Below are 24,341 nucleotides of genomic sequence, written 5' to 3'. Positions count from 1 at the left end.
TTTCTCCCTGAAGGACTGCTGCCAACTAGTTCTCTATACAAGACCTGAGTTCCTTATTTGTAAAACAAAGTTTAGAATGGATAATTTCTAAAGTTCATTCTTAAAATCCTTTTTAAGTCTAACCAGTCAGCCTACAGTGTAGTCTTTGAACTTTAATAGCAGTTGTTATCTTTATTACTCACTTGGCATTAATTATATGGCACCTTATGATAGATTATATACTGTATTTTTATTTCCAGTTCCTTATCATTATCACATTATATACATTATCCTTGAGATTTAAGAAGTTAAGCAAGCTCTAAGGAAGTATGATATAATGAAAACTGGCCTAGGAATTGAAAACATTTTTTTGTTCCAGGATACATGTTACTCAGCCTAGAGTCTTGGCAAGTCACTTAATCTTTAGAAGATAAATCTTTAGAAGAAAAAATTTATTAAGATACATTCAAGGGCTTAATAACCAAGAAGTATTATCTTCATAACTAGAAATAATATCTTTAAAATCTAAGATGGTAGTGATTGAAACTTGAGGTAGTTTTGAGGTGGCAATATGGATTTTTGGCATATTTCATTTGGATCTGTTGCTGCTTTTTTTTTTTTTTCCCTGCAGCACTGCCCATTGCCTAGTTTAAGTTTGGGTGTAATTATTAGTGTGGGATAATAGTTAAAATTCTTATAAACCACTAGTGGTTATTTACCACAGAAAATCTATTACTGGTTATTTACTTTGGAATAGGATTTTTAAAATAATTGAAATGCTGCATTTTAAATTTAGTGTAGATCTTCTCTAAGCTAGTATTTGCAGCAGCTTGTACACTGTACATGCCATTATGTACAAGCCATTATGTACATGTAAGTGAAGGTTTGTGCGCACCCCTTAAAACTGAAAGGTGTTTAAGGAGCAGGTAAGAGCTTTCCCTTTCTTTTCTGTAGATGGCAAGAGACCTAATAGAGCAAATGTAGTCTTCTTTCCCTTCATGCCCTCAAATTGGTAGTCCTCTTGCTCATAAGGAAGGACACAGTAGGAACCATAGCATCCTACTTAACAGAATTGGTCTATAGTCCTGTATGTGGAGTGAGTCCTACAGCAGTAAGGTAGTTGTCCAGGTCCAAAAAAAGGACTACATTAACTGGAGTTCGAGAAATTTAGGCTAAATTGATTGAGATCAACTGTTTCTGTAATTGGATCTTCTTAGGGGAACTTGGAGGAAATCAAATACCAAAACTTGGACTGAAGCAGTACACAGACCTAAGGAGTCTGCCTGCACCTGCCATTAGAACCTTCCATCTGATGAGTTTTATACACTGTCTTGTAAAGAGTCAAGATGATGCAGAGATAGGATATTTGGGGTGAGAAAGAGAGACAGTTAACCTGGGAACTGAAGCACCCAGTTTTCACTTTGGTTCATCTTATCCTCTGCTCTGAGACAGTAAGATACTAAGATAAAAGGTTGGCCGTGTGGTGCTAATCTCAGTATTGGCTATAGAGTACTATAATCTGTAAGAAAGTAAATAAAATTTATTCTTAGGGCATGTGGAGTGAGAGAGGAGTGTGGACAATGGAATCTAAATAGAGTCTTGTGAGGAGGTTATTAACCCCATTGTGCATCTGACATTCGCACGAGGAACTGAAGCGCAGAGCGGTGCAGGAGCCTGCCCGAGGCCCCTGAGCAGCAGAGCGGGGATGCAGGCCCTGCTGGGTGGGCTCCGGCATCCATGTTCTTGACTATTACAATAGGCAGTCAAGGAGTATTTGTAAATAGGTAGTTCTGAACACGCACAGCTGAAAACAGGAGGCGTGTGTGACTTTTAACTGTCTCTTTTCTAGTACACACATTTAGCTTTTTGCTTTGGATCAATATGAATTTTTTTTTTTCCTGCTTCAGTGTTTGTTTTACTCTGAGGAAAGCACAGGCATCCTTAGGAACCACAGTCACTTAATTTCAGGAAAAAAAACTTTTCCCTTGGATAATAAGACATAATCCTTCTATTCTTAGCCCTTTTTACCTGATAGAGGAACTTGTCAGAAAAAACTTGACCTTCTGTACATTTTTGCATTAGGATTTTTTAAGGAAGTCTTTTCTGATTTTTCCAATGACTACCTTTCTCATGAAGAGTGAAAAGTTTGGTGATAAAGGCTGGAAAGGCCGAGATAGAAGTGCTTGCTGATTTGGTTTCTGGAGAGGGCTCTCATCCTGGCTTGCAGGAAGCTTCTTTCATGCCATGGGTCCCTGAGCTCTTTCCTGGGTGCCTGTGTGAGTGCTCAGAGAGCATTCATTCTTGGGTCTCTTCCTCTTCTTACAACGGCACCGGCCTGTTCTGATTCAGGGTCCACCCTATAACCTCCTTTAACCCTATTACCTTCTGACAGGCCCTGTCTCCAAATACAGTCACACTGGGGGTTAGGCCTTCAGCCTAAGAACTTTGGAGGACACAGTTCAGGCCATAGCGGTTGCTGGTTTGGAGTGATGAAGGTGGTCCAGGAGCAGTCCCGGATGTGCCTACAGTGTGTACCTCTGCCGCTTGGTGGCACTGCAGTGTAATAGAAGCGGCGCTGTTCCCGAACCACCAATATTAAGTCTTAGTTGAAACCCAGGTGGTTACTCCATTTGCTATAGGAGTTTATCTTAATATCAACTGTTTCTTTTAATTTTCATTTGTATTAATATACAAGCAGAGATTTGGTCCTAAGTATCTAGCTGCCATTAGACTCAGGCTGAAATTTTAAGCATGTTTGCTCTTGCCTTTGTCTAAGTTATGCATGGGTGCTTATTAAGTTGCTAATAACATTCTAATTTGGTTTAATATAGTTATACTAGTGTCACCATTTTACTGTGGCCATCCAGAGGTGTGTTGTTACACTGTAGCAGAATGTAACCAATCTTATTAGGGCTGTGTAAGTGGGCTCACCTGAAAGGGTGGCAAGCAAGCTTTCCCAGAGAAGGCATGAATAAATTGTCAGTAAAAAGCTAACGGCCTTAATTAAAAATTTCCCACCTTCTCTTTGACCTTTTGGTTCACTTTTGGTAATCGTTTTATTTCTTATCACATTGTTCAGTGAAGTAGATTTAGGACAAAGTTGTGAAAAATGTTTTTTAGATATTGTCGAAAGAATGTGTTAAGATAAACTCATATTTTTGTTATTGTGGTGAAATACCAACTGTTCTTGAGAACAGCAGATTGATACCTGGCAGTTCACTTGTGGTTTTGACATTTCAAATTGTTGCTAATTATTTGGCAAAACTATATTTTGTTGTTATGGAGCTGATTTTAATAGGCATTTATATGATTTCATCTTGATAAAACTTATACAGCTGAGCTGTTGGTCGGTTCATCCTACCTCTCCCTCCAGGCTTGTAGCACATTGGATTATAGGCTGAGGGTTTCATCTTCTGCCTGTGCTGGTGCTCTCTGGATAGCACGTTTTTTAATCTTACGAAATTCTGTGTGATACCATTTGAGAAGTTAATGCAAGGCCATGTGCCAGGAAAATTAACTGTGTATATAATTCAGGAATGGATGTGATTCGTAGAAGGTATGGCATTAAGATTTTTATCTTTGGTGTCTGTACAAGTAAGTGATCTGTTAATTTTTCCTGGTAAATATTTGATGAGAATGAATACCTAATTTTAGAGGCAGATCAACGTTTTCAGCCCTGGAATTGAGAGGTTATATCTGTTAACTTTGATGTTTGTTCTAAGTTTGGTTGAACAGGGTTTGAAGCTGCCTGGGTTAGTGCTGAAGGTCCTTTTTATTTTGCCTCATGTTATACCACTTCCTCCCATATAATTCTTCAGCTGTAGCCATTTCCCAGTTTTCTAAATGGAGTGCATTTTTCTTTTTGTCTTTCTGGCAAACTCCTTCTCATCTTTCAAGTCCTAGCTTAAGTGTATCCATCAGAATAGCATGCTGTCCATGACAACCTTCCAAAGGTGCATCCCAATTCACAGCTTACCCAGGGCTGAATTAGGCGGCGCCTGCCTACCTCTTGGCATGTATATCATATTACATTTTTTTCTTTTTCAGACTGAGCTCCTAAAAGAGCAGTGCTTGCTTTTTTCATTTCTGAAGTCAGTGTCTTGAACAGTACTTGTCACTTATTAAGCAGAAGTATTAGAGGAAAGTGGGGAACTCCAGCACAAAAGACCCACATTGGTTTCTAGCCACTGAGAATTCTAAGCCTTTCTGATTTTGGGAGTGAAGGACTTTGTCAGAGTAATGTAAGTGTTATTGAAAGAGTACATTAAGGCTTGAAGAGACCAGTAGGTTTTTCTTTTAAACAGATGTCCAATATGTGAGGTTAAGCATGGCTGCTCTGGTTGAAGGAAAAGGTGAGGGTTTAGATGTAACATTAACTCTAAGGCTTGTGTTCTCCCAGTTCCTCCTCCTCCAGTCCTTTGGACACTACTGAGGGAAAGCAGTTTTAAAACCATTAATTCACTAGTTTTCTAATTGTTTTGCACTTACAACCACCTCTCCCCTACCCCTGATAGAATCCGGACCTGAGTACCGCCTTTCGAATAAGCCCACCCACCATCTCAGAGAGGCCTAGGTTTCATCTTACCTAGCTACAAGCATTCTCCAGAGGACATATCAGCAAGCCACAAGCCCACCTTTCCCCTGACCCCTTCCCTCAAAAAGCCCGCTGAAAATCCTGGCCATAAAAAAGCCTCTTGATCTGTTAGAGGCCCCTTTTCCTTTGTTCTACTGGCTAGGATAGAAGGGTCCCTCTCAGGTTTAGCAATAAACCTGCTTGGATTGTTGAGTTCGCATCCCCTCTTTTATTTTTCATCCCCTCTTCTTTTATTTCAACCCCCATGCACATAAATTGCTTGTAGCTTTACTTTTGGAATTCAGTTTCATATTTGACAAAGTTTTAATTGTGTAAGACATTTTTTAGTCTGTAGCTTGGTGTACATAAAGATTTGTGGATGCTGTGAATAAATCCTTGTGTGGTCCCCAGTGTTGTACAGATTGGGAACCACTGATGTATTCTAACATCTTAAGGTGGCTGGACCCAATTACAGTGTGTATATGTGATTTCCCTACATTAATAAGCAATTTTTGGACACCATCAGTGTATCTTACAGTTCAGCTCAATTCTGACACTATCTACTTGGAGATAGTATCAGATTCCACAGGTTAGGATCCCAGTCCCACAAGACTATTCAGATGCCAATTGCAGGTCCTTGTGCCTCTGACCACCTGGCTATAGATTGAAGGTTCTAACAACCCCCTCCTTGGGCTCAATGAATTTGTTAGAATAGCTCATATAACACAGAAACATTTTACTTACTACATCACCAGTTTATTTAAAAGAATATGTAACTCAGGATCAGCCAGAGAGAAAGTATGGGGAAGGACACAGAGCATCCATGCTGTCTCCTAGCACATCACACTACCCAAATCCACACAGGTTCACCAAGAACCAGAAACAAAAACTCTCCAGACCCCTTCTTTTTGGAGTTTTTATGGAGGCTTCCTTACACTGGCACGACTGATTAAATCATTGGCCTTTGGCAAATAAGCTCAGTCTGCAGCCTCCCTTCCCAAAGGTGGGGTGTTGAAGGTGGTGCTGGGTAGAGATGAAAGTGAAAGTTCCAACCCATTAACCACCTGGTTGGTTCTTTTACCAACTAAGTTCCTTCCTATGTGGGGGGGTCAAAGGTCACCTCATTAACATAACAAAACAAAAACCTCTGTTGCTCTGTCACTGAGGAAATTCCAAGGGTTTTAGGAGTTCTGTTCCAGAAAGGGGGATGAAGACCAGGTAAATACTTCTTACTGTAAATCATAATATCACACATCTACCTTCATTGAATAGGTGAAAAAACTTAAGCTCAGGCTCATGAAAAGGTTTTTCCTTAGTCTGACAGCTCAGTAGAGGCAGAACAAAATTAGACTCTGGAACATTCTGACTTCCTGCCTAGCATCGTTTTCATGCCTTTAATTGCCTGTATGTTTCTGAAGTTTTGCTTTTGAGATAAATAAATTTTAATGAACTAGAGGTCTAACAGCAAAAAAATCATCTAGATTCGTTATTTCCAGGTCTTTGAAGAAACTGGTTTTGATATCAAAGATTATATTTGTAAGGATGATTACATTGAACTTCGAATCAATGACCAGCTTGCTCGTTTGTACATCATTCCAGGAATTCCAAAAGACACAAAATTTAACCCAAAAACCAGAAGAGAAATTCGGGTATGTAAATGAAAGTCATTTTCAGGGTATTGGACAGTATCCTAATTGAATGAAGTAGGAATTTGCTTTTAGAAACTCCTTGATAATAGTGAACTAAATGAATTATTTTCTTATGTTTCAGAACATCGAATGGTTCTCCATTGAGAAATTGCCCTGTCATAGAAATGATATGACCCCAAAATCCAAACTTGGTTTGGCACCTAACAAATTTTTTATGGCCATTCCCTTCATCAGGTACATATTTGTTGAAATACAAAACTAACCATCATAATTCTTACAGTCAGTTTCTAAAAGCCAAGTCTTAAATGTGAATTGTTAATGTTTCCACAGACCATTAAGGGACTGGCTTTCTCGAAGATTTGGAGATTCCTCAGACAGTGACAATGGATTTTCTTCAACTGGTAGCACCCCAGCTAAACCCACTGTGGAAAAATTGAGGTAAGGAAATAAATACATAGGATTCCGACTTTCTGATAGATTTTGATACAGTAGTAGTAGCATTTTGCTTTTAATGTTTGTAGAGGTGTTGCATTCCTTTTACAGGTACTACTTTGGTACTGGTCTCACAGATAATAGAAGTCTTTTTTTTTTAAGGGCTTTTGATGAGATGAGATGAGATGAAAAAGGTTAATTGAAGTTGGAAAGGAGCCTCAGGCACATTTTAAAATAGTATACACAAGAGGGTGCTGACTTCTCAGATGAATAGCTAGAGCATGAGTTAAAAAATCGGTCTCTGTGTGTTTATACTGTTCTCTGTTCTCATTCTTTAGAAATAATTTTCTGAAGATGATTGAATGGGGGATATGTTGAGGTCTGTTTTTGTATAGGGAGATGAGCGATGCTAATGGATAATTTGTTCACAAAAATGGAACTATCCCTATCTTTTCTTTCCCTAGCATAGATTGCATTATAGAGTGACTATTACATGGACACAAACCACAAAGAACATTCCTTGATTAGAACTTAATTGTATCCAAATCACAATTACAGTATAGGCTGAGTAAGTCATTTTGTTAAATAAGCATATGTATTTATAATCACTTGGTAGAACTTAACCTATGTTAGGTTCAGAGAGAGTTGCTTTCTACATTTTCTCTGATTTAGATGTCCTGTTTTTACCCTAGAGCTTCAAAAACTAAACAGTTAAAATAAACCACATTTACAATCAGTATTTTAAAAATATATAGGGAGTATTCCATTTTAATTGGGTTTTATGAGGACAAGAACTTGGACTAAATGCCCTAAAGAGTCATTTTTACCTTGCAGAATCTGATTACAATCACTAAATTGTATACTGCTAGACATAAGTGAAACAGTATAGAAAAAGTAGACAGGTGTGCAACCAAGATTAAAAAAAACAAAGATACTGCTAAGAAGTTATAAAACAGTGAAAGTATTTTAAAAAAAAATCACGACTGTTCATGTTTAGGAGAACCTGTCCACCATAGTGTGTGATAGGATTCCCATATCTTTTAGTTTTAGGGTTTGTGGTCCTAGAGAATGTCATAAGGAGATAATGGAGCAATTTCTTTAGCCAAATTCTGATTTTTTAGAGAGGGTGGTATATTTTTAGCATTGAGACTAATATCTGTGATGATGTGTTGGAGGAAGTATCTGAATTTTGTCTAAAGAAAGAGTAGAGAGACTAATTTTGTAATTTTTAAATGGGAAAGGAGAAGAACTCTGAAATATTCAGAAAGAGTCTTAATATAATACAGTCCTTGGGATCAGTGATTCTGGACTGTATTATACATGTTAGTGGTACTATAAAATGGATTCTTTATTACAAACTAATGCATGAGTACAACCTTTTATAAATGAATTCTTTCGTATAAAATTTGAGACTAGATCTTTATTTAATTTGCTCATCCATTTTCCTAGGCCCCTTAATTTTTTGCTTTAGAATATAGCTTGATGTTTCAGATCCTCGTCTAGCGTGGATGAGTTCCATAACTTATCTGTGCAGAATCAAATTCCATACTTTAAACACACTCATGGGAATGTGAGTTGTCTGTCCGATTAACAAGGAAAATCCACTGATTTGTTGGTCAACTAAATTTAGAATTACTCAGATTTTTGAAAGTATAATCACTTACAGGGAGGTAGTAGTATGGATGATTTAGAAAAGTTTGTGATTAAAAATAACATTATTAATTCAATAAATACTGAATGCCAGGCTTTCTTCTGGGTGCTGGGGATAAAGCAGTAAACAAGGCAGAATCACTGCCCAAAGTGGACAAGAGACCCTACCCTCAAGGGACTTACATTTTGGGGGTGGAGGGTAGACAGTAAATAAGAAAGTAATGAGATAAACAAGCAAGGTGTTAGAAGAATTGTAAGTGAAAATTTTCTGATCTGATTTTTGTTTTTTAAATCTTTGTGTAGTCGAACCAAATTCCGCCACAGTCAGCAGTTATTTCCTGAAGGTTCTCCTGGTGACCAGTGGGTCAAGCACAGGCAGCCACTGCAGCAAAAGCCATATAATAATCATTCTGAAATGACTGACCCTTTAAAAGCAAAGGTGAGTGATAATACATTTAAAGATTTTCATACTCTAGGTCATTTGACTTAGAAATGTACCTAAATTGAGGAACTGCAAATTAACGGTTAAAAGCTCTGAATTGTTGACCAAGTCTGCATTCCTGACTTGTGATTTGAAACAGGGGTGAGACTCCTTAACCTTTACAGCTTTGGTGTAAAAACCGTGTAGTAAGTTGTAAGAATTAATGTCTGACTGTGGTATATGTATTACCAGCAAAAGGTTCATTGCTGTGTTGTATTCTAGGGTCTGAGTTTACCACAAGTTATTTATTCATTCTAACCTTAACAGACATTTTGGTTGTTTCCAGTTTGGGCTTTACAAACAATATTGTTACATTTCTCTACATGTCTTTTGATGAACATACACAGTTCTTTTGGGTGTATACAGAATTGGTGGAGCACTGGATATTCCTACGTTCTTGAGTATATACTGCAAACAATACTCTAAAATAATTTATAACCTCATCAAATATATGAGAGTTACAGTTGTTCCACATCCTTACTAATCCTCTTAGCCATCCATTTGGATGTCACTCTTACTTCTTATTTTTATTCTTTTGAAAATACTAAGTTCATCAAAATACAAAACTTTTTGTGTATTAGAGGACACTATCAAAAGAATAGAAAGACAACCCACAGAATGCACATCACATATCTGATGTTAATACCTAGAATACACAACTCCTACCAACAACCAAAAAAAATCCAAGTAAAAAATGGGTGAACAATTTGAGTAGACATTTCTCCAAGAAAATATACAAATGGGCAATAAACCTATAAAAAGATGCTTGACATAATTAGTCATGAGAGAAATGCAAATCAAAGTCACAAGGAGATAACTACCTCATACCCATTAGGATGGCTGTAATAAGAAATGGAAAATAAGTGTTGACAAGGTTATGGAGAAATTGGAACCCTTATGCAGTGGTTGTGGAATGCCATGAAAAACCTTTGGGTGGTTCCTTAAAAAATTAAACAATTACCAAATGACCCAGCAATTCTACTCCTATGCATGTACCCCAAAAAATTGAAAGCCAGTATTTAAGTAGGTAATTTGTATACCAGTGTTCATAGTAGCATTATTTATAATAGCCAAAAGGTAGAAACTATCACATGTCTATCAACAGCTAAATGTATGAGCAACATATACATACAATGGGCTGTTACTCAGCCTTGAAAAGGAATGATACAGTGATGTACATGTGCTATGACATGGGTGAATGTTAAACACATGGCAAGTGAAATAAGCCACACATAAAAAGACAAATATTGAATAATTCTGCTTATATGAGGTACCTCAAAGGGACAAATTCATAGAGAAGGAAATCAACTTGTTACCAGGACTGAGGGAAGGGAGTAATTTAATGGGTAGAAAGTTTCTATTTGGGATGATGAAAAAGTTCTGGAGAATGGGTACTGGTGGTGGTTACACAGTATGGTGACTATTCTTAGTGCCACTGAATTGTAAACTTGAAAGTGGCAAGAGTGGTAAATTTTATGTATATTGTACTACAGTAAAAAGTTAATACCAGAAAGAGCAGAATGACATTGAATTAAAAGTGTGCCATAACATGAGTTTCTGAAAGAAGCCATATTTCCTTACTGTTCCTTTCTTAGCTTATTATTTTCAAGCTGTTTTAGGGACTGCTTAATCTTTTCTATAGGTAGATAGACGTAAATAAATGATTTTTATATGTCTTTAAATAATAAGGTTATTATTTTATTCACATTCTTTTAGCCAGTCCTCTTAAATATCTATCAAGACCTCTATGGACAAATTAATGTTTGAAAAGTCTGTGTTTCCAATTAAACTTAAAATCTTTTTTTTAAGAAAATTAACTCATTTGAAAGCAGTACGTGTATAGTCCGATGTCATCTACTGCATGTTTAAATTTTAGGTCTAAATTTAGAGATAATAGTCCAGATTTTAAAAGCACCAGTCTCTATTTGTATAAAAGATTATTAATTTTAAAATGTTTATTAATGAGGCAAATTTTACAGTAACATCTGCTACATGTGTCCTGCCCTAAGAACTATGGCCAGTAAGCCCCAGCATTCCCTCACAGATTTTTTTTTTTGACAGTCACGTAAAGTTTATAAACTTGTTTGAAATACATGTTTTTGAAAAAATACTATTTTTTACTTTATTCATTGTAACAAAGTCTGTAAACAGAAATGGGATATGGTAGGAGGTGTGGAGAGATTCTTAGGGACCATTGTATATGCAATTTCATACCTATAGAGGAATCTCATTTTTGAAGCACTATATTCTAATAAGAAACTATACTGATTAGACGTGGCTCCCCAATGTGTTGGGAAAATTTTGAGGGGGGATTGAGGGGCTTTGCAAAACTTAACCAGCTAAACATATCCATAGGAGTATGTTCTTTTGTCCTGTTACATTATAGTATCGGTTTACATTTTATTTCTTCTTATTGGAAAAACAGAATCAAAGTATGAGGGGAAATGGCAGAAAACAGTATCAAGACTCACCTAATCAAAAGAAAAGAACAAATGGGGTCCACAGCCAGCCAGCCAAACAGCAGAATCCCTTGATGGTAAGAGTTACAACTCTCAGGGCGGCTTGCCCTTGTTAAGCGTGGGGCAAGGGCATTGTCAAGGCACGTGGAACTGATAACAGTGACAGGATTCTTACTGAGTGCATTGTGCAGTATTTAGTCACTAAAAGTCTCTGACTAATTACTTTCAAGTCCAGACTTGTAACACTGATTCAATTGTAAGTCTGATCTGTGCATTTTTAAGTGGGTATTTAAATTTATTTTAATATTATGAAAACAATGGGAGGTCATCCTTGCTTTCTCGAGTAAATCCTTGGCTGTTGTTTTGGTCGATATTTTTCCAGAGTCTATTATTTTAATGAAGTTAATAGCTTGGAAGACCATTGCAGTGGAAGAACATTGCAGTGTGGTTTTTTCCCTCAAGTTGATAGAATTCAGAAAATTAAAAGTAATGCATAGCTAGTGCCAGTCATTATTAGACTAGGCCTAAATAACTGAGAATTTTAAGCCATTTACTTCCAATCTGTTAGTCTCTGCTCCAGAAAGTAATTATAACTAAATGGGCTCCTTGCTTATCTTTCCTGCTAGTCCTGGTATTTATATGTTGAATATCCTTACTGTAGCTTTACCTAAATAGTTTAACAGTGGGTAATAATGGTAATATCTCATGTTTTTAGCAAAAATATTTTACCTCAGTTCCCTAGGTGCTGTTAACCTAACTTGGGTATATTGATTCTACTAGCAAACATGTTAAAAATCAGTTTACTGTTAGACTACTTGCCCTTTACTATTATTACACCTTTTGTCAGATTGGCAAAGATGAGAAGACACCAGTTGTATATTGTTGAGTGTATTGGCAACACTTAAAAACTACTAATTGGCATAGCCTTTTAGAGAGTATTTTGGCTATATTGAAAGTCTGAAAAAGTTCTTAACATTGTTTCTCTAGAAGATAAATTTAAAGGCTATTCACCCCATTACTCTTTTTATAATGAGAACTTGGAAACAATCTGAACATCTAAGAAGATAATAATCAAGTGTCACAGATCCATGCAACAGACTGCCATGGAGTTTAAAGATGATGGTGTAGATTTATATCTATTAAAAAAGGAGTATGTCCATGGTATGTTAAATTTATAATACAGGTTATAGAATAGTAGTATATTGAATAATTCCATTTAATTGTTAAATAGATCTGAAAATACTTTCACATGTATCTTCATAGAAAAAAAGCTAGAAAGATATATTGGAATGTCAGTTATCTCTGGGTTGAGAAATTGAATTTTTTTTTCTGGTGTTTCTATGTTGTACATGTAATCATGAACTAAAAATTTCTAGGCTTAAAATAAAAATAATTAAAATGCCAATACATGAATGGGGATAGTTACTATATGCCTGGTTTAATTTTTTTCCTGAGAAATTTATCATAACTAGAGATGGTATGTTGAGTGTGTGTGTGTGTGTTTTTTTTAACAGAAATGTGAAAAAAAACTTCATCCACGAAAACTTCAGGATAATTTTGAAACAGGCAAGTCATTTTCTCTTTAAAATCTGCCTGGTGGGAGAGACGGGTAAGATTCCTCAAGGGAGGAACAACCTAAGACAGGCACAGTCGCAGGGGGGCCATCAGGTGAGAAATTGGGGAACAACAGTGGTGAAGCTTAGAACCTCACCGCCCCCCTGTGTTGAGAGAAAGCTTCTGCATCCATGGATGTTTTATTGCCCTTGTCTAGCTCGGATTAGCACATAGTCTACAGGCACACACCTGATCATCTACAATTGCTCTCTTACAACACTAAACTATGTTTTCTACCTTTATCTTGCGTCTACCTACCACTTCAGCAGTTTATTAAAAATAATAATAATAATAATAATAAAGGGAGAAATGTGGGATCCACATATAAATCAAGTATAAAAATCAAACAAATATTCATATTTGACCTGATTGTTTATAGTTCATAATGCATGATCAGAACCGAAAGTTTCTGTGATGAATGCCCTTGTACTGTTCACCATGTAAGAACTTATTCACTATGTAAGAATTCGTTCACTATGTAAGAACTTGTTCATTATGCTTCAGAAGATTGGAGACTGAAGAGAACTAGTCTTGAGATGGATTAATAATTGTGCATTGAGCATTGACCCCCCTATACAGAATTTTATTGTTGTTAGCAACCATTTGATCAATAAATATGAGAGATGCCCTCTCAAAAAAAACTGCCTGGTGGGATTTGGCCTACCTTTGGCCTAACCTTGATTTTAGTTGCGTGTGTGACGAACTATGACAAGTAAGCAAGCATAGTTGCACGTGTTCTGTACAGAAAGTATGTATATTCGTATATGTGGTCAAGTTCTCTAAATGTGAAACTGGCTAAAATGAAATTCATTTAAATGATCAAGATGAAATTATTTGCCCTTTTAAAGTGCTGTCTCTTTGGTGAATGTCAAACCTTGATATTATGCATGAATACTGTAAATAAATACTGCTTAAAGGTTAGAGGGGGAGTAGAATCAAATAAGAGTAAAGGTAAGGAAACTTCATATGTGCAAGGAAACAGTAATTTCAGAAGGGAAACATTTGCCTTTTTGGAGGCAATGATCAACTTTTTAAGGAGGTACTAAAGATAGCCTTTTTTGAAATGACATTTGGAACTTCGCATCCTCATACATGAAGGGAACATGTGAATCTGATTTGAAAAATAATGCCTGATGTATGTAGAAAGCTCTCTTGTAATACTTAATACTGATTTAGTAGATACTTAATACTGATTTAGTAGATGTTGTTTGGAAGAACAGCACACTGTTTTTCTTAGAATCACTGTTTTGAATTAGGAAATTCCCTGGGTAGTAGATACGCATTTATGCACCATTTAAATTTAAGGTTTTCATATAGAAAAGTTTAAGAAATATGTAAGACATTATAATCATAATTTCTTGTAATACTGTCTGCTTAAGCCATAGAATAGCTATTTTAAAAGAAATGCTTTAATCTTGTTTTGGAGTTAGGTTAGCTATGAAGAAATAGGTACTATCAATTTAATATAGATACTGTGCAGGTAGACGTCCCCTTAATAGGATTTTTCTGGCTACCTTGGGTGATGGGACATGATAGGCTAACAGTTTAATTAACGTTAAGCTCAGAAATCAATTACTTCACAGAATCTTTAAAAAGCCTTATGTTCAGCAACATTAAAGAAGGCACACTATAACTTTGTATACCCAGTTTAGTTGGGCATAATATGGATATTTTGAATTTTTAGGTATCTTGAGAAGAAAGTATAAACGGATTCTTGTCCTGGGATACCTTGTTTCAAATTTTCTTTCTGCCTCAGGCTCTTGGTGACTATTCAAAACCTACTTTTCTGGTCAGATCCCTGTTCTACCTTAAAAAAAAAAAGGCCTGCTAAGTTGGGGGTTTTGTTGCACTGTAATTTTGAAAATTTGAATTTTTCTTTAGGCTGATATATTTCCTGAAGATTTGGTAAGCTCCAGCTTTGTGTTTCTAGAGTTGGAATCCTTACAGATCTTACGTAAGCTTTACAATGCTTATGTTTTAATTTCCATCAAGAAGCTTGCATTATATTGGCATAAAATAGAAATAAAGGAGTTAAACAAGGGTATGTCCATTTTTGAAAGCAAGTAAATATTAAGGGTCTTAAAGGCTGAGATTAAGATTTTGAATGTTTGTGTGGAAATAAACAATAATTGATTAGAAATTCAGCTGAGTCCCAGTTTAGGGGAAGGATAACATCCTGGTGGTTCTGCCTAAGTTAGATTTAGAGTATGGGGAGATACATATATATCATACATGAATTCGTTTATAACAAAATGCTACATTTTATTTCTTAACTGAGTTATTGACCTTATTTTGTTTTTTAAACAGATGCTGTATATGACTTATCTTGCTCTGGTGAAGAGCAGTTGCTAGAACATGCTGAGGGACAGTCTGTGGCATGTAATGGACATTGCAAGTTCCCCTTTTCATCCAGAACCTTTTTGAGTTTCAAATTTGACCATACTGCTATAATGAAAATCTTGGACCTTTGATATCAGCAAATGGGTCATGGAAGCCCCAAGATCAAAGACCTGTGGCATTTGAGTGGGTGTCTCTTTGAGCCTTACCTTTCTCAGGTGTTCTAAAGAAATGCAGGGAGGCAACGTTGTTTTCTGAAGAGATTGTTCTCTGTGCAGAAGAGAGTAGAAAGAAACATAAGTTTGCACTGTAGATGTAGTTATAATAACCTTTTATATAGATGTACCTTTTCAGTGTTGGCTTGCGAATTTTAAGTTGCTTTTTATGAGAGCCTTTTTTTCTGTGTGATTGTGGTTTTTATCTTGTGTTTTGGTCAAGAAAATAGTGGTTGAGTCACCAAGTAGCCAAGTTAATGGATGTGCTGCATCTATCCATTACAGTGATTGCAAAAATAGTTTCCTTTCATTGAAATTTTTAAAAGATACTTAAAATATACAGTTATTAAATGATGATAAGAGCTGAAATGTCACAGAAGTCTAGATTGCAAGTCATCTGCTCTGGTGACGTTTTGTGCATTTCTCTGCTTATAACCACTTACGTTCTTAAGCCTCTTCTGCTTGGGGTTTCATTGGAAAGTTTTATTTAGAGCCAGCATCTCCTATGTATTGTTCGTGTTCAAAACAAACTTGTAGTGCTTCGTTAAAAGACAGTGTCCTCAGCCTGGAGAAGGGACTTGGTTGAGTGGGAAGCTGATGCACTCCTTGAGGAATGTGCTGCACCGCCAGGAGCCTGTGAGACGCTGGAGAGGGGAGAAGAGAGTGAGGAGGCCGCACCCAGCAGCTGCTTTGGTCCTGTGTTCACTGTCCTGCCACCAGCCTTTTTGTATCATACGATGATTTTTTTCTTGTGAAAATTTTTTCTGTATTACAGCTGTGTATATATGTATGGATTATGACATTAGGTTTTACATTGTCTTTGGGTGTTGATCTCTGGAAACTGATGTTATATTTGGTTCTAATTTGCTGTAGTAGCAGAGACTGACACACTGTTAGTGTGCTGGAGCCCCTGGGTGATGGGGCAGGAAGGCAGGGGTGTGCAATTTACCCAGGAACAAGTAAAGCATTTCATTAGGGAGGATCAGACCATGGAAGTAATACACATAACTCAGTCCTTGGAATGTATTTTGCTCCTTCAGGATGCTTCGACCCAGATGAGAATGGCAGTGCCTATCTTAAGAAGAACTTCAGCTCTAATTGAGGACAGTCACCAGGGCTTTAAGGGGGCTTTAGTGTTTCATTTGGGCTGCTTCTGACCTCATTGAAGGTATTTCTTTTGTGGGGGGAGGGGGGTGGTGCAAGCATATGCGTGCATGTGCAACTGTCATGTGGGTTTTAAAAATCTTTTTTTTACATGTGGTATCCACAAAGTATATCTCTGCTTGTAAATTTTATTGTAGAAGTCTTTATTCTGTATAGATAGCCTATTTAATAGGGGTTCTATTTAATCCAGCAGGACTTTCAGAAAAAGTGCTATTGTTAGGAACACTTGGTATTTCTTTGCTTTAGCTTTTGAACAGCTTGATTTTAAAGGAGAAATTCTATTTATTAATAAAAGTGACACCCTCTTGGTGCTAAGCAGGAGAATTCCCAGTTACAGCAATGCATTTAGAATTAGGTTATTCACAATCTGCATCTTTTAATGTGACAAGTATGTGAATCCTTTTGTGACCTTTTTGAAAATGCATTTTATGATTGCATTTGAAAGCTCTTGTTTATTCTTTCCAGAAATACAGCTGCTTTGCTTGGGTCTCCTTGAGCCATATTTATAGTTGGTCCCAGCATTCCAGATTTCTGTTAAATTGTTAAAGGGAGTGAAAATGTAGTTTGCCTGACAGGCAAATAATTTTCACTTGTTTACTGTCATCTGGAAACCATTTTATTTTTAGTGATGTTGTATGTGGGTTTTTTTCCTTTTTACGTAAGTACTTTGGTCAGTCTTTCTGGTGCCTAGAGTTGGATTTTTCAACTCTAAATACTAAAGTAAAAGAGATTAGAATTAATTACCAAAAGTGTGTCTTTAATGGTGTTGAGCCTTTAAGAACCAACAAATGATCTCTTTTCGATTGTGAGAGTTTAACTATGGTTAAATGTTAACTGCTGTAGCGCTGCTTCAGTTAATGCACTGTAGGACAAAGTAAGGGTATTGTTGAGATGGGATTTTGGTAACTTGAGGCTTTTAGCGCTCTACAGTTTGAGATAAAAGATGTTCAAAGATGTGTTAAAGTTAATGTGTGTGGTATGACTTAACTATGCAGAAAATGTATAAGTTGGATGTACCTGTTTTTTATGTACATCTGCTATACTTACTTCCCCCTTGAACCTGTGTATTAGTTTCTCAGTGTTCAGGTTACCTTAGGGAAGGCCATGCTCAGCACAGAACTAGATTTCTCTCTTGAGAAATTACCCTGGTTTGAAGAAATCAAGTGCTAAATGAGTGCTGAATATGCAATGATTTCTGTGTGTTGTGTTTTAAAAGCTAGACAAGAAGAGTAGTTGTGTTGGCTTCATTATGTTTTACGTCTGAAAGAAATAGGTCTTTGAATCCACTTTTTAAATATTCTTATGTTCCAACCTTATATGTTCCAAGGTTCAGTGCACTGTGAATCTCTTATTTTTAAAAATTTTGTAGGTGCTTTTATGTATAACTATAATGATTTGTAAGATGTTAAATGAATTGTTTTTGTACTTAACCATCGTAATCCAAAATATTAGGGATATGGTTTACATGCTTTCACAAGTTTTTGTTAAATAGCATATGAATGGTTTTAGGATTTCAAATAGTGCCACTTTCCTGAGATGTGAGCATTTGGAGAAGTCTGAGGACCTAATAGAACTCTCTTAGCAAGGGTGAAATTTGAATATGTTTGAAAATGAAGTTGAATTTTAATGTAATGTATAAAAGAAGGTCTCCTATGCTGTCAAAGGAATTGTGTTCACTGCTTGCTGCTTTGAACTGTGGATATCTTTATTTTTCTATTAAATATCAGTAAGTACAGATAATGAAGATGCATAGCAAATTCAGCAGAATTAATATTATGCTATAAGATTGGATTAGTACTTTGTCCTTTTAAGGCTTTAGTAGTTTATGTGTAATATCAAATAAAAAACTCAAATCCAAGTGAATAGTATCCTTCCACAGGGATTAAATTCTTCTGTAAACTCATATTATGGTCTTTAGGAAAGTTCAGGTCTGACTGCATGTGTGCATGACAAACATTTCATTACCTAGTCTCTCATTTATCTTTTCTGTTGTTAAAACAGTAAGAAGTAGAATCAATATAAAAATTAGAACTTCTGCCAAGTAATTTTTTTCTTAGTATAATAATATCTCTTAGCATTTTAATCTTGATTTTTGTACAAGTGGACCTCTCCTGGCCTACTCAGAGATTTTGTTTTGATGGACATCTATTGTATCTCTGTATTTTCTGAGGTATTTTCTTTTCATATTAATTATATATACAAGGTCAGATTCATTACATTTGAAGAAAATAAGTGTTATCTAGTAATTTTTACTTGGATTGTTTTCTAGCCTGGGGAAGGCTCATATGTATTGTGATTTTAGCTTATGATAAACAAGACAAGCTTATTTTGTCTGAAGGCATTAATATTCTTTAAGTACCTGTCTCTAGGTGAACAGGTATCATAGTAAAACAGCAGTTTTGTTAGACCTTATCCCTTATAGCTTGGTAAAGCCTAGCCAAAGTTCCTTATTTTGTATTCTTTCCTAAGACTTTGAAGTGCATTTGTATAGTTGCCAAAAATTCTAAAAATGAGATTATGATGGGTTTCTCAGCATCTTTTCTTCCTAGAATTGAGTTGCTCTTGAAGTTTGTACTCCTGTGCCATATAGATGGCAGTGTGCTCTGTCTCATGCTTTCAAAGTAGAGTTCTAGATTGCAGTTTCAAAAAATGTGATAGGTATTATAGAACAAATTGCCCTGAAGGGAGAAGATAACTAGTTGCTGGTCACAGAAGAGTGGAAGGAAGAAATCTTAGGAGATAAATCAGCTTTTGAGTGCCATGTGATGTACAAAGATAGAAATGTGACTGTTGCCTAGCCCAAGCAGAGTCTAATACATGTAGCTGTTACCAAGTGTTTTCTAGCTCAGATATAGTTAATTTTTTTCTGACTATGGCTGCCAAGCAATTCCATAAACCTATGGTAATTTTTTCCATTTTAAAGACCAGTGTTTGGGAGTCTGATCCTTCCTGTACTGGTACTTCACAAGTGCAGCCACACTCAAGTGTTCTGCTGTCTTAGGAACATAATCCCCAATATAGCCATAGTTAAGGTATGTCATAGTCACTTCATGTGTTGGTTACACATTTGTCCTGGGTGGTGATCCATTCCTTTTCATCTGGCTTTCTTGTGACAAATGGCATTTACTGTTGGAATAGTAGTCTATAGTAGGGAAAGAGTAAAGCTACCTCTCATACATGGGACTTGAATGGTTGGCTTCCACCAACTTTAGTAGCTTAGACTTTAACCTAAAGTACAAAGAAGTGTAAATAAAAAACTATGATAAAGTTTGGAAGTCATACCTTGAGAAATTGAATCTTTAATCTGGGTCCCCAGATGAATGAAATCAGCAGTGAAGAGATTCCTTTTGTCTTTTGTCTTCTGGGGTTAGCAGATGGGAAAGTCTGGCTACGGGCAGCTTGAAAGCACCATGTAAAAGGAATTAACCTTGACGAGATACTTGGTGGTAGCTTTGTAGGGTTAATGGGTGCTCTGGGGAAAGGGGTTAAATGCAAAAATCTTTTGCTTTTCAAGATAACTTGGTCCCACATGGATCCTCCTCTTTTTAGTAGAGTTTAGTTTTTTAGTCCAGTGGAAGAAAAAGGCCATAAACATATATTTGATACTTTTTTGGTGGGAGGGCTCTAGCAGGTGGTTGGGTGGTGTCTTGGCTATTGGCATCTATCTGTTGAGTGCCATTTGAAGAACGAGGACCTGTTGATTTTTTATCTTTCTCCTCTGTGGTGTGACTGGCCTGGGAGAGGCCATTGAGTTTGTCTCTCTCAGTTTCCTCCCTGCTCTACCCCGATGCCTACCCCAATCCTGTCCCTTCTGTAGAATTTTTTTTTCTTTTTCATTTGTGCTACATCCCTTCAGTGAATCTGGTAGTCACCATATGAGGACTTGGGTAGTTTGTAAGCTGTGATCACATCTTGGCTCCTAGAGATGATCTCACTTTGACACTTGAGCCACAGATAGAAGGGCTCTGGACACCACTGTTTTGAGGCTCTCAGTGCATGTAGCTGTCAAATTAGTTTAGAACAAAGAAAACTGTGTGGTTCTAGGGTGAAATAGGCAGTGTTCTGCTGGTCCTCCGTCTTTGAGAGGTCTTAGTTAATCTTTTTATTCATTGAATCTGAGGTTCCAAAACAATCTATAGCTACAAACTGGTGTTAAGAAAGGTTTTTGGTCACAAATCTACCTTGTCATTTAAAGTTATTTCTCAAGCTTTCAGAAATTAGTTCTTTATACAACAGTATCTGGCCTTTTTCAAGCCTTTGTGATACGTGGAATAGACTGGATGGCAGCAAACAAAAGCAAAGGCTCTCAACTGCGAGTGAAATTTAGAATGGTAGTTCCTGTTCTGCAGCACGTGATTGGTGAGATGTGTTAGTATATCTGATGAATGAGCAGCGGTGGCCTCCAACTCTTACGCCGTACGTGCGAAAAAGCACAAACAACATATCTGCAAGGATTTCTTTGTGCGTTTCACTGCTGTCCTTTTAGGTTTGTGTTTGGATCTTGCACAAGTACCTTTTAATATCAAATGCAAGTGTCCGAAAACCGAATCTTTAATTTTACTTTGTTGGTCATATTTCACTTCAAAGTTAGGACAGGAAAAGGCTAAGCTGACTTTCATTTCATGATTACAAACTGTTTTTCTTCAGTAACAATTAGGGAAGGAAAATATAACCATGAACTATTTTGCATATATATATTTGTATGTATGTGTGTGTGTGCACACACATATATTTTCTTGTTTTTGAAGTTTATTAGCTTAATACCTTACAAAAACTGCCTTTGGTAAGTATTACCTCATACAATTCAGATTTTAAATTTTACCTGTTCACTTTAGTGAAAATTTAAAACAATCTTATTTCAGAATAAAGGGATTAATAAAGTGGAATTATAGCCGATGTATTAGCTAACTCAAGCGAAATCTTAGGTAAGACTGTCTTTCTTTTACCCAGAGTAAGGGCAGACGGTTTAGTTAAGAAAGGAGTAAGAATTGATTTTTTTATACCCTGCCTATTTCCAAAACAAGATTTGAAATATCTCTTATGCCATGGAGACTAGGTAATGTTCATGGAAGATACGTATTCTTAAAAGTTTTCTTGTGAGTAGGTTTGTCTGAAAAAGGTGACAATATTTATGCTGAGTCATGCTGTTTTGTCTGGGATCTATAAAAAGGTAGAAAAAAATTAATGAAATGGTTCTACCAAATATACTCAGTTGAGAAAACTGGACTTTAGAGTAAATGTGGTAACTATGTATATTTGTAAACTTTATTCAGTAGTAATCGTTTTTTTCTTAATGTGAAATGATTTAACATTTAATTTTTGCCTTAGTTACAGCAGTGTATTATTACTTTACCTTCTAGGACATTTTAATGTTTGGAGAAAGACTGTATAAAGTAAAACCATGGAGTAATTCTGCCTGAGGTAGTAATGAAGTTCTCCGTGCATGTTTTGGTTGTCAGCATCGAGGGAGAGCAGTAAAGGGGCCTCAGGATACCTGTCAGGTTCATTCACCTTGTAGTTAGAAGCACTGATAACCTTTAGAGCAGATTTACTGTGTGTCTGAATTTATTACATTCTGGCTGAACAGTAGCATTGTCTCTGTTCCTCAGTGTTAATTAAAAGATAAGGACTGATTTTCAGTTATATTGGGCATGACTATCATAAAGGTTTCTGAGTGACTGTTTATGAATTGGGAGCTTGCAGTATTACAGTGCCTAGAACTAGAAATGACAGCTGTACTCTCCACGGAGAAAATGAACAAAGTCCTATGTCTGAACAGTTTTTATGCTCCTTTAGATAGCTTTTTGATGTAAATAACAACAGTTTAAGAACCTTTTATTTTACAAAATACAGTTGAATGATGGGCGGTTCCGTTGATATTTTAAAACATCTCTACAATTGAGTGAATATTGGCTTTCTGTAAAAATATTACCATGTTAAATTTAGACTGTAGTGCAATATCAATAAATTTTGCTGTTTGGGCAGTTTTAATTACTACCGTAACCTGGTGTCTGCTACTGTTACTTCGTAGTGTAAGCTCAAAGTTCTTATTTTGGTTGCTTTTTGGACCAATGAAAAAATGACAACAGTATGTTTATACAGTAGGAAGAAATCTAAAAAGAGAGCCTCTTAAAGAACTGGTATGTATTCTCCATCTCAGACAATAACAATTTAGTTGTTCCTTTAAAGCAAGATTATAGTGTGAATTAAGTAGATAAAATCCAACTATTACTTGTACTGGAGCTTGGATCTCATGGGAGAAAGAAATATTCTTCTCCACTAGAGACCTCAGCTATATGACAGTAATTTTTATTTGAAGCTTTCAGAGAGTGACCCAGGTAGTACACTGTCAGAGGAACCTTGCTTTGGCAGTAAGTGACAGCACTGCTGTGACTTTCTAACAGACACGTCACAAAGCTGCTTGCATTCTTGTGGTCATGCTGTGGCCTCCCTCGCACTTCCAGTTCTTGATTGCATCCATTTCCCTGATTTTTAAAAAGGCAAAAAAAGAGATTTCTTTGGCAGTTTTGACCTGATACAGTCTGTGCTCCAGCCTCCTGCTTTGATCAGTAACACAAAGCACCACGGGTTTGATACCTATGTGGTAATGGTAAGTATTATAGAAAGACAGTCTTACCCGTTAATGACCACAGTTAAAGTACATCATGGAATTAGAAATATTTATTCAGAATATAAGAATGTAAAATATTATAAATGTCTCTGTATAAATAAAGGGAGTTCTTTTTAAACAGTTCTATATCAAATAATAGAGTAGCTATTTTACAGCAGCTAAAACTAAAGGCATCTGGAAACATTTAAAGCATACAGCTGAAGAATCTAAAAAATTACAAGTTATAGTACAGTGTTAAGTGGCAACTTTAAAATGAGACTTTCAATACGAACAGTAGAATACTGACAAATGCAATCTTAGCTATGTGCTTTAATAATTGACAGTACATTCAAGCAAGTTTTTCTAATAATTCAAGTGGTTTAAAAGCACATTTTCAAATAATAGGAAACCTAAATGTCATGCAAAGTGTAAAGAAGTCTTTATAATGTCTAAAACTGATTAGAAAAATGAACATGTTTCATTATCTTTGCATTAGGGGCACATTTGCTTGGCAGTTGTAACATGAGCATGTTAAGTGACTACTATGCATTTTACAAATTGAACGTATTCCACACAGACTGATTTGCAAAAAGTAACAAAAGTGAACAGTAGAGCAAGAACAATTAACTAAGCAGGTCATGAGTGAATGTGAGGGAATTCGGTATTTAGCTTGCTGTGTTCTGTGGAGCTGTAGATCACGTGAGTTACTGTAGCTGCCCGGACTGTAGAACCACTAGGCACTAACAGTCAAGGATACAGTTATCAGAGAGCCGCTGCTGCTGGGTCAGAATGATTTCTTGTCTTGCAAGCTCTTACTCAGACATAGTGTGATAGAGAATGCATCCAATATAACTCAACTGAAAATGCAATAGTCTGAATGTGAAACTATCTTTTTCTACACAGGACTTAGCTTGTACCCTTTCCCACTTAAGCTGCCAGCAATACAGTAATTAATAGTTCTGTTTCCAATTCTAAGAAGTTAGATACATGCCTAAGGCTGCCAAGCACATGAGTGATACACATGTATTCAGAAAGTAACTTCAAGTGTGAAACAGGAGGAGCTTCAGAAGGCCACAGGTTCAGAGCTAAAGTCAGCCTGGCCTATATAAACACAAGGTTTCAATTAACTGGAATAGGATTTGGATAAGCTTCAATAAGAACTCTGCAGCAGGCATAAT

The 24,341-nt window shown here is 36.3% G+C and overlaps 1 protein-coding gene across 1 annotated transcript in view; it reads left to right on the top strand.

Moving 5' to 3' along the window:
• DCP2 (decapping mRNA 2) overlaps positions 1–22,556 on the top strand; it is a 40,127-nt gene extending 17,571 nt beyond the window's left edge. The window contains exons 5-11 of the mRNA XM_017678883.3: positions 6,049–6,201; positions 6,323–6,435; positions 6,532–6,639; positions 8,587–8,722; positions 11,190–11,300; positions 12,738–12,789; positions 15,145–22,556. Coding sequence (XP_017534372.1) covers positions 6,049–6,201; positions 6,323–6,435; positions 6,532–6,639; positions 8,587–8,722; positions 11,190–11,300; positions 12,738–12,789; positions 15,145–15,308 — 837 coding nt within the window. The 3' untranslated portion in view covers positions 15,309–22,556. The remainder of the gene's footprint in view (positions 1–6,048; positions 6,202–6,322; positions 6,436–6,531; positions 6,640–8,586; positions 8,723–11,189; positions 11,301–12,737; positions 12,790–15,144) is intronic.
• The last annotated feature ends 1,785 nt before the right edge of the window (positions 22,557–24,341 follow it).

This window comes from Manis javanica, chromosome 1 (genome assembly GCF_040802235.1).
Source record: "Manis javanica isolate MJ-LG chromosome 1, MJ_LKY, whole genome shotgun sequence".
Lineage (NCBI taxonomy): Eukaryota > Metazoa > Chordata > Mammalia > Pholidota > Manidae > Manis > Manis javanica.
This window is presented reverse-complemented; position numbering and strand designations above follow the sequence as displayed.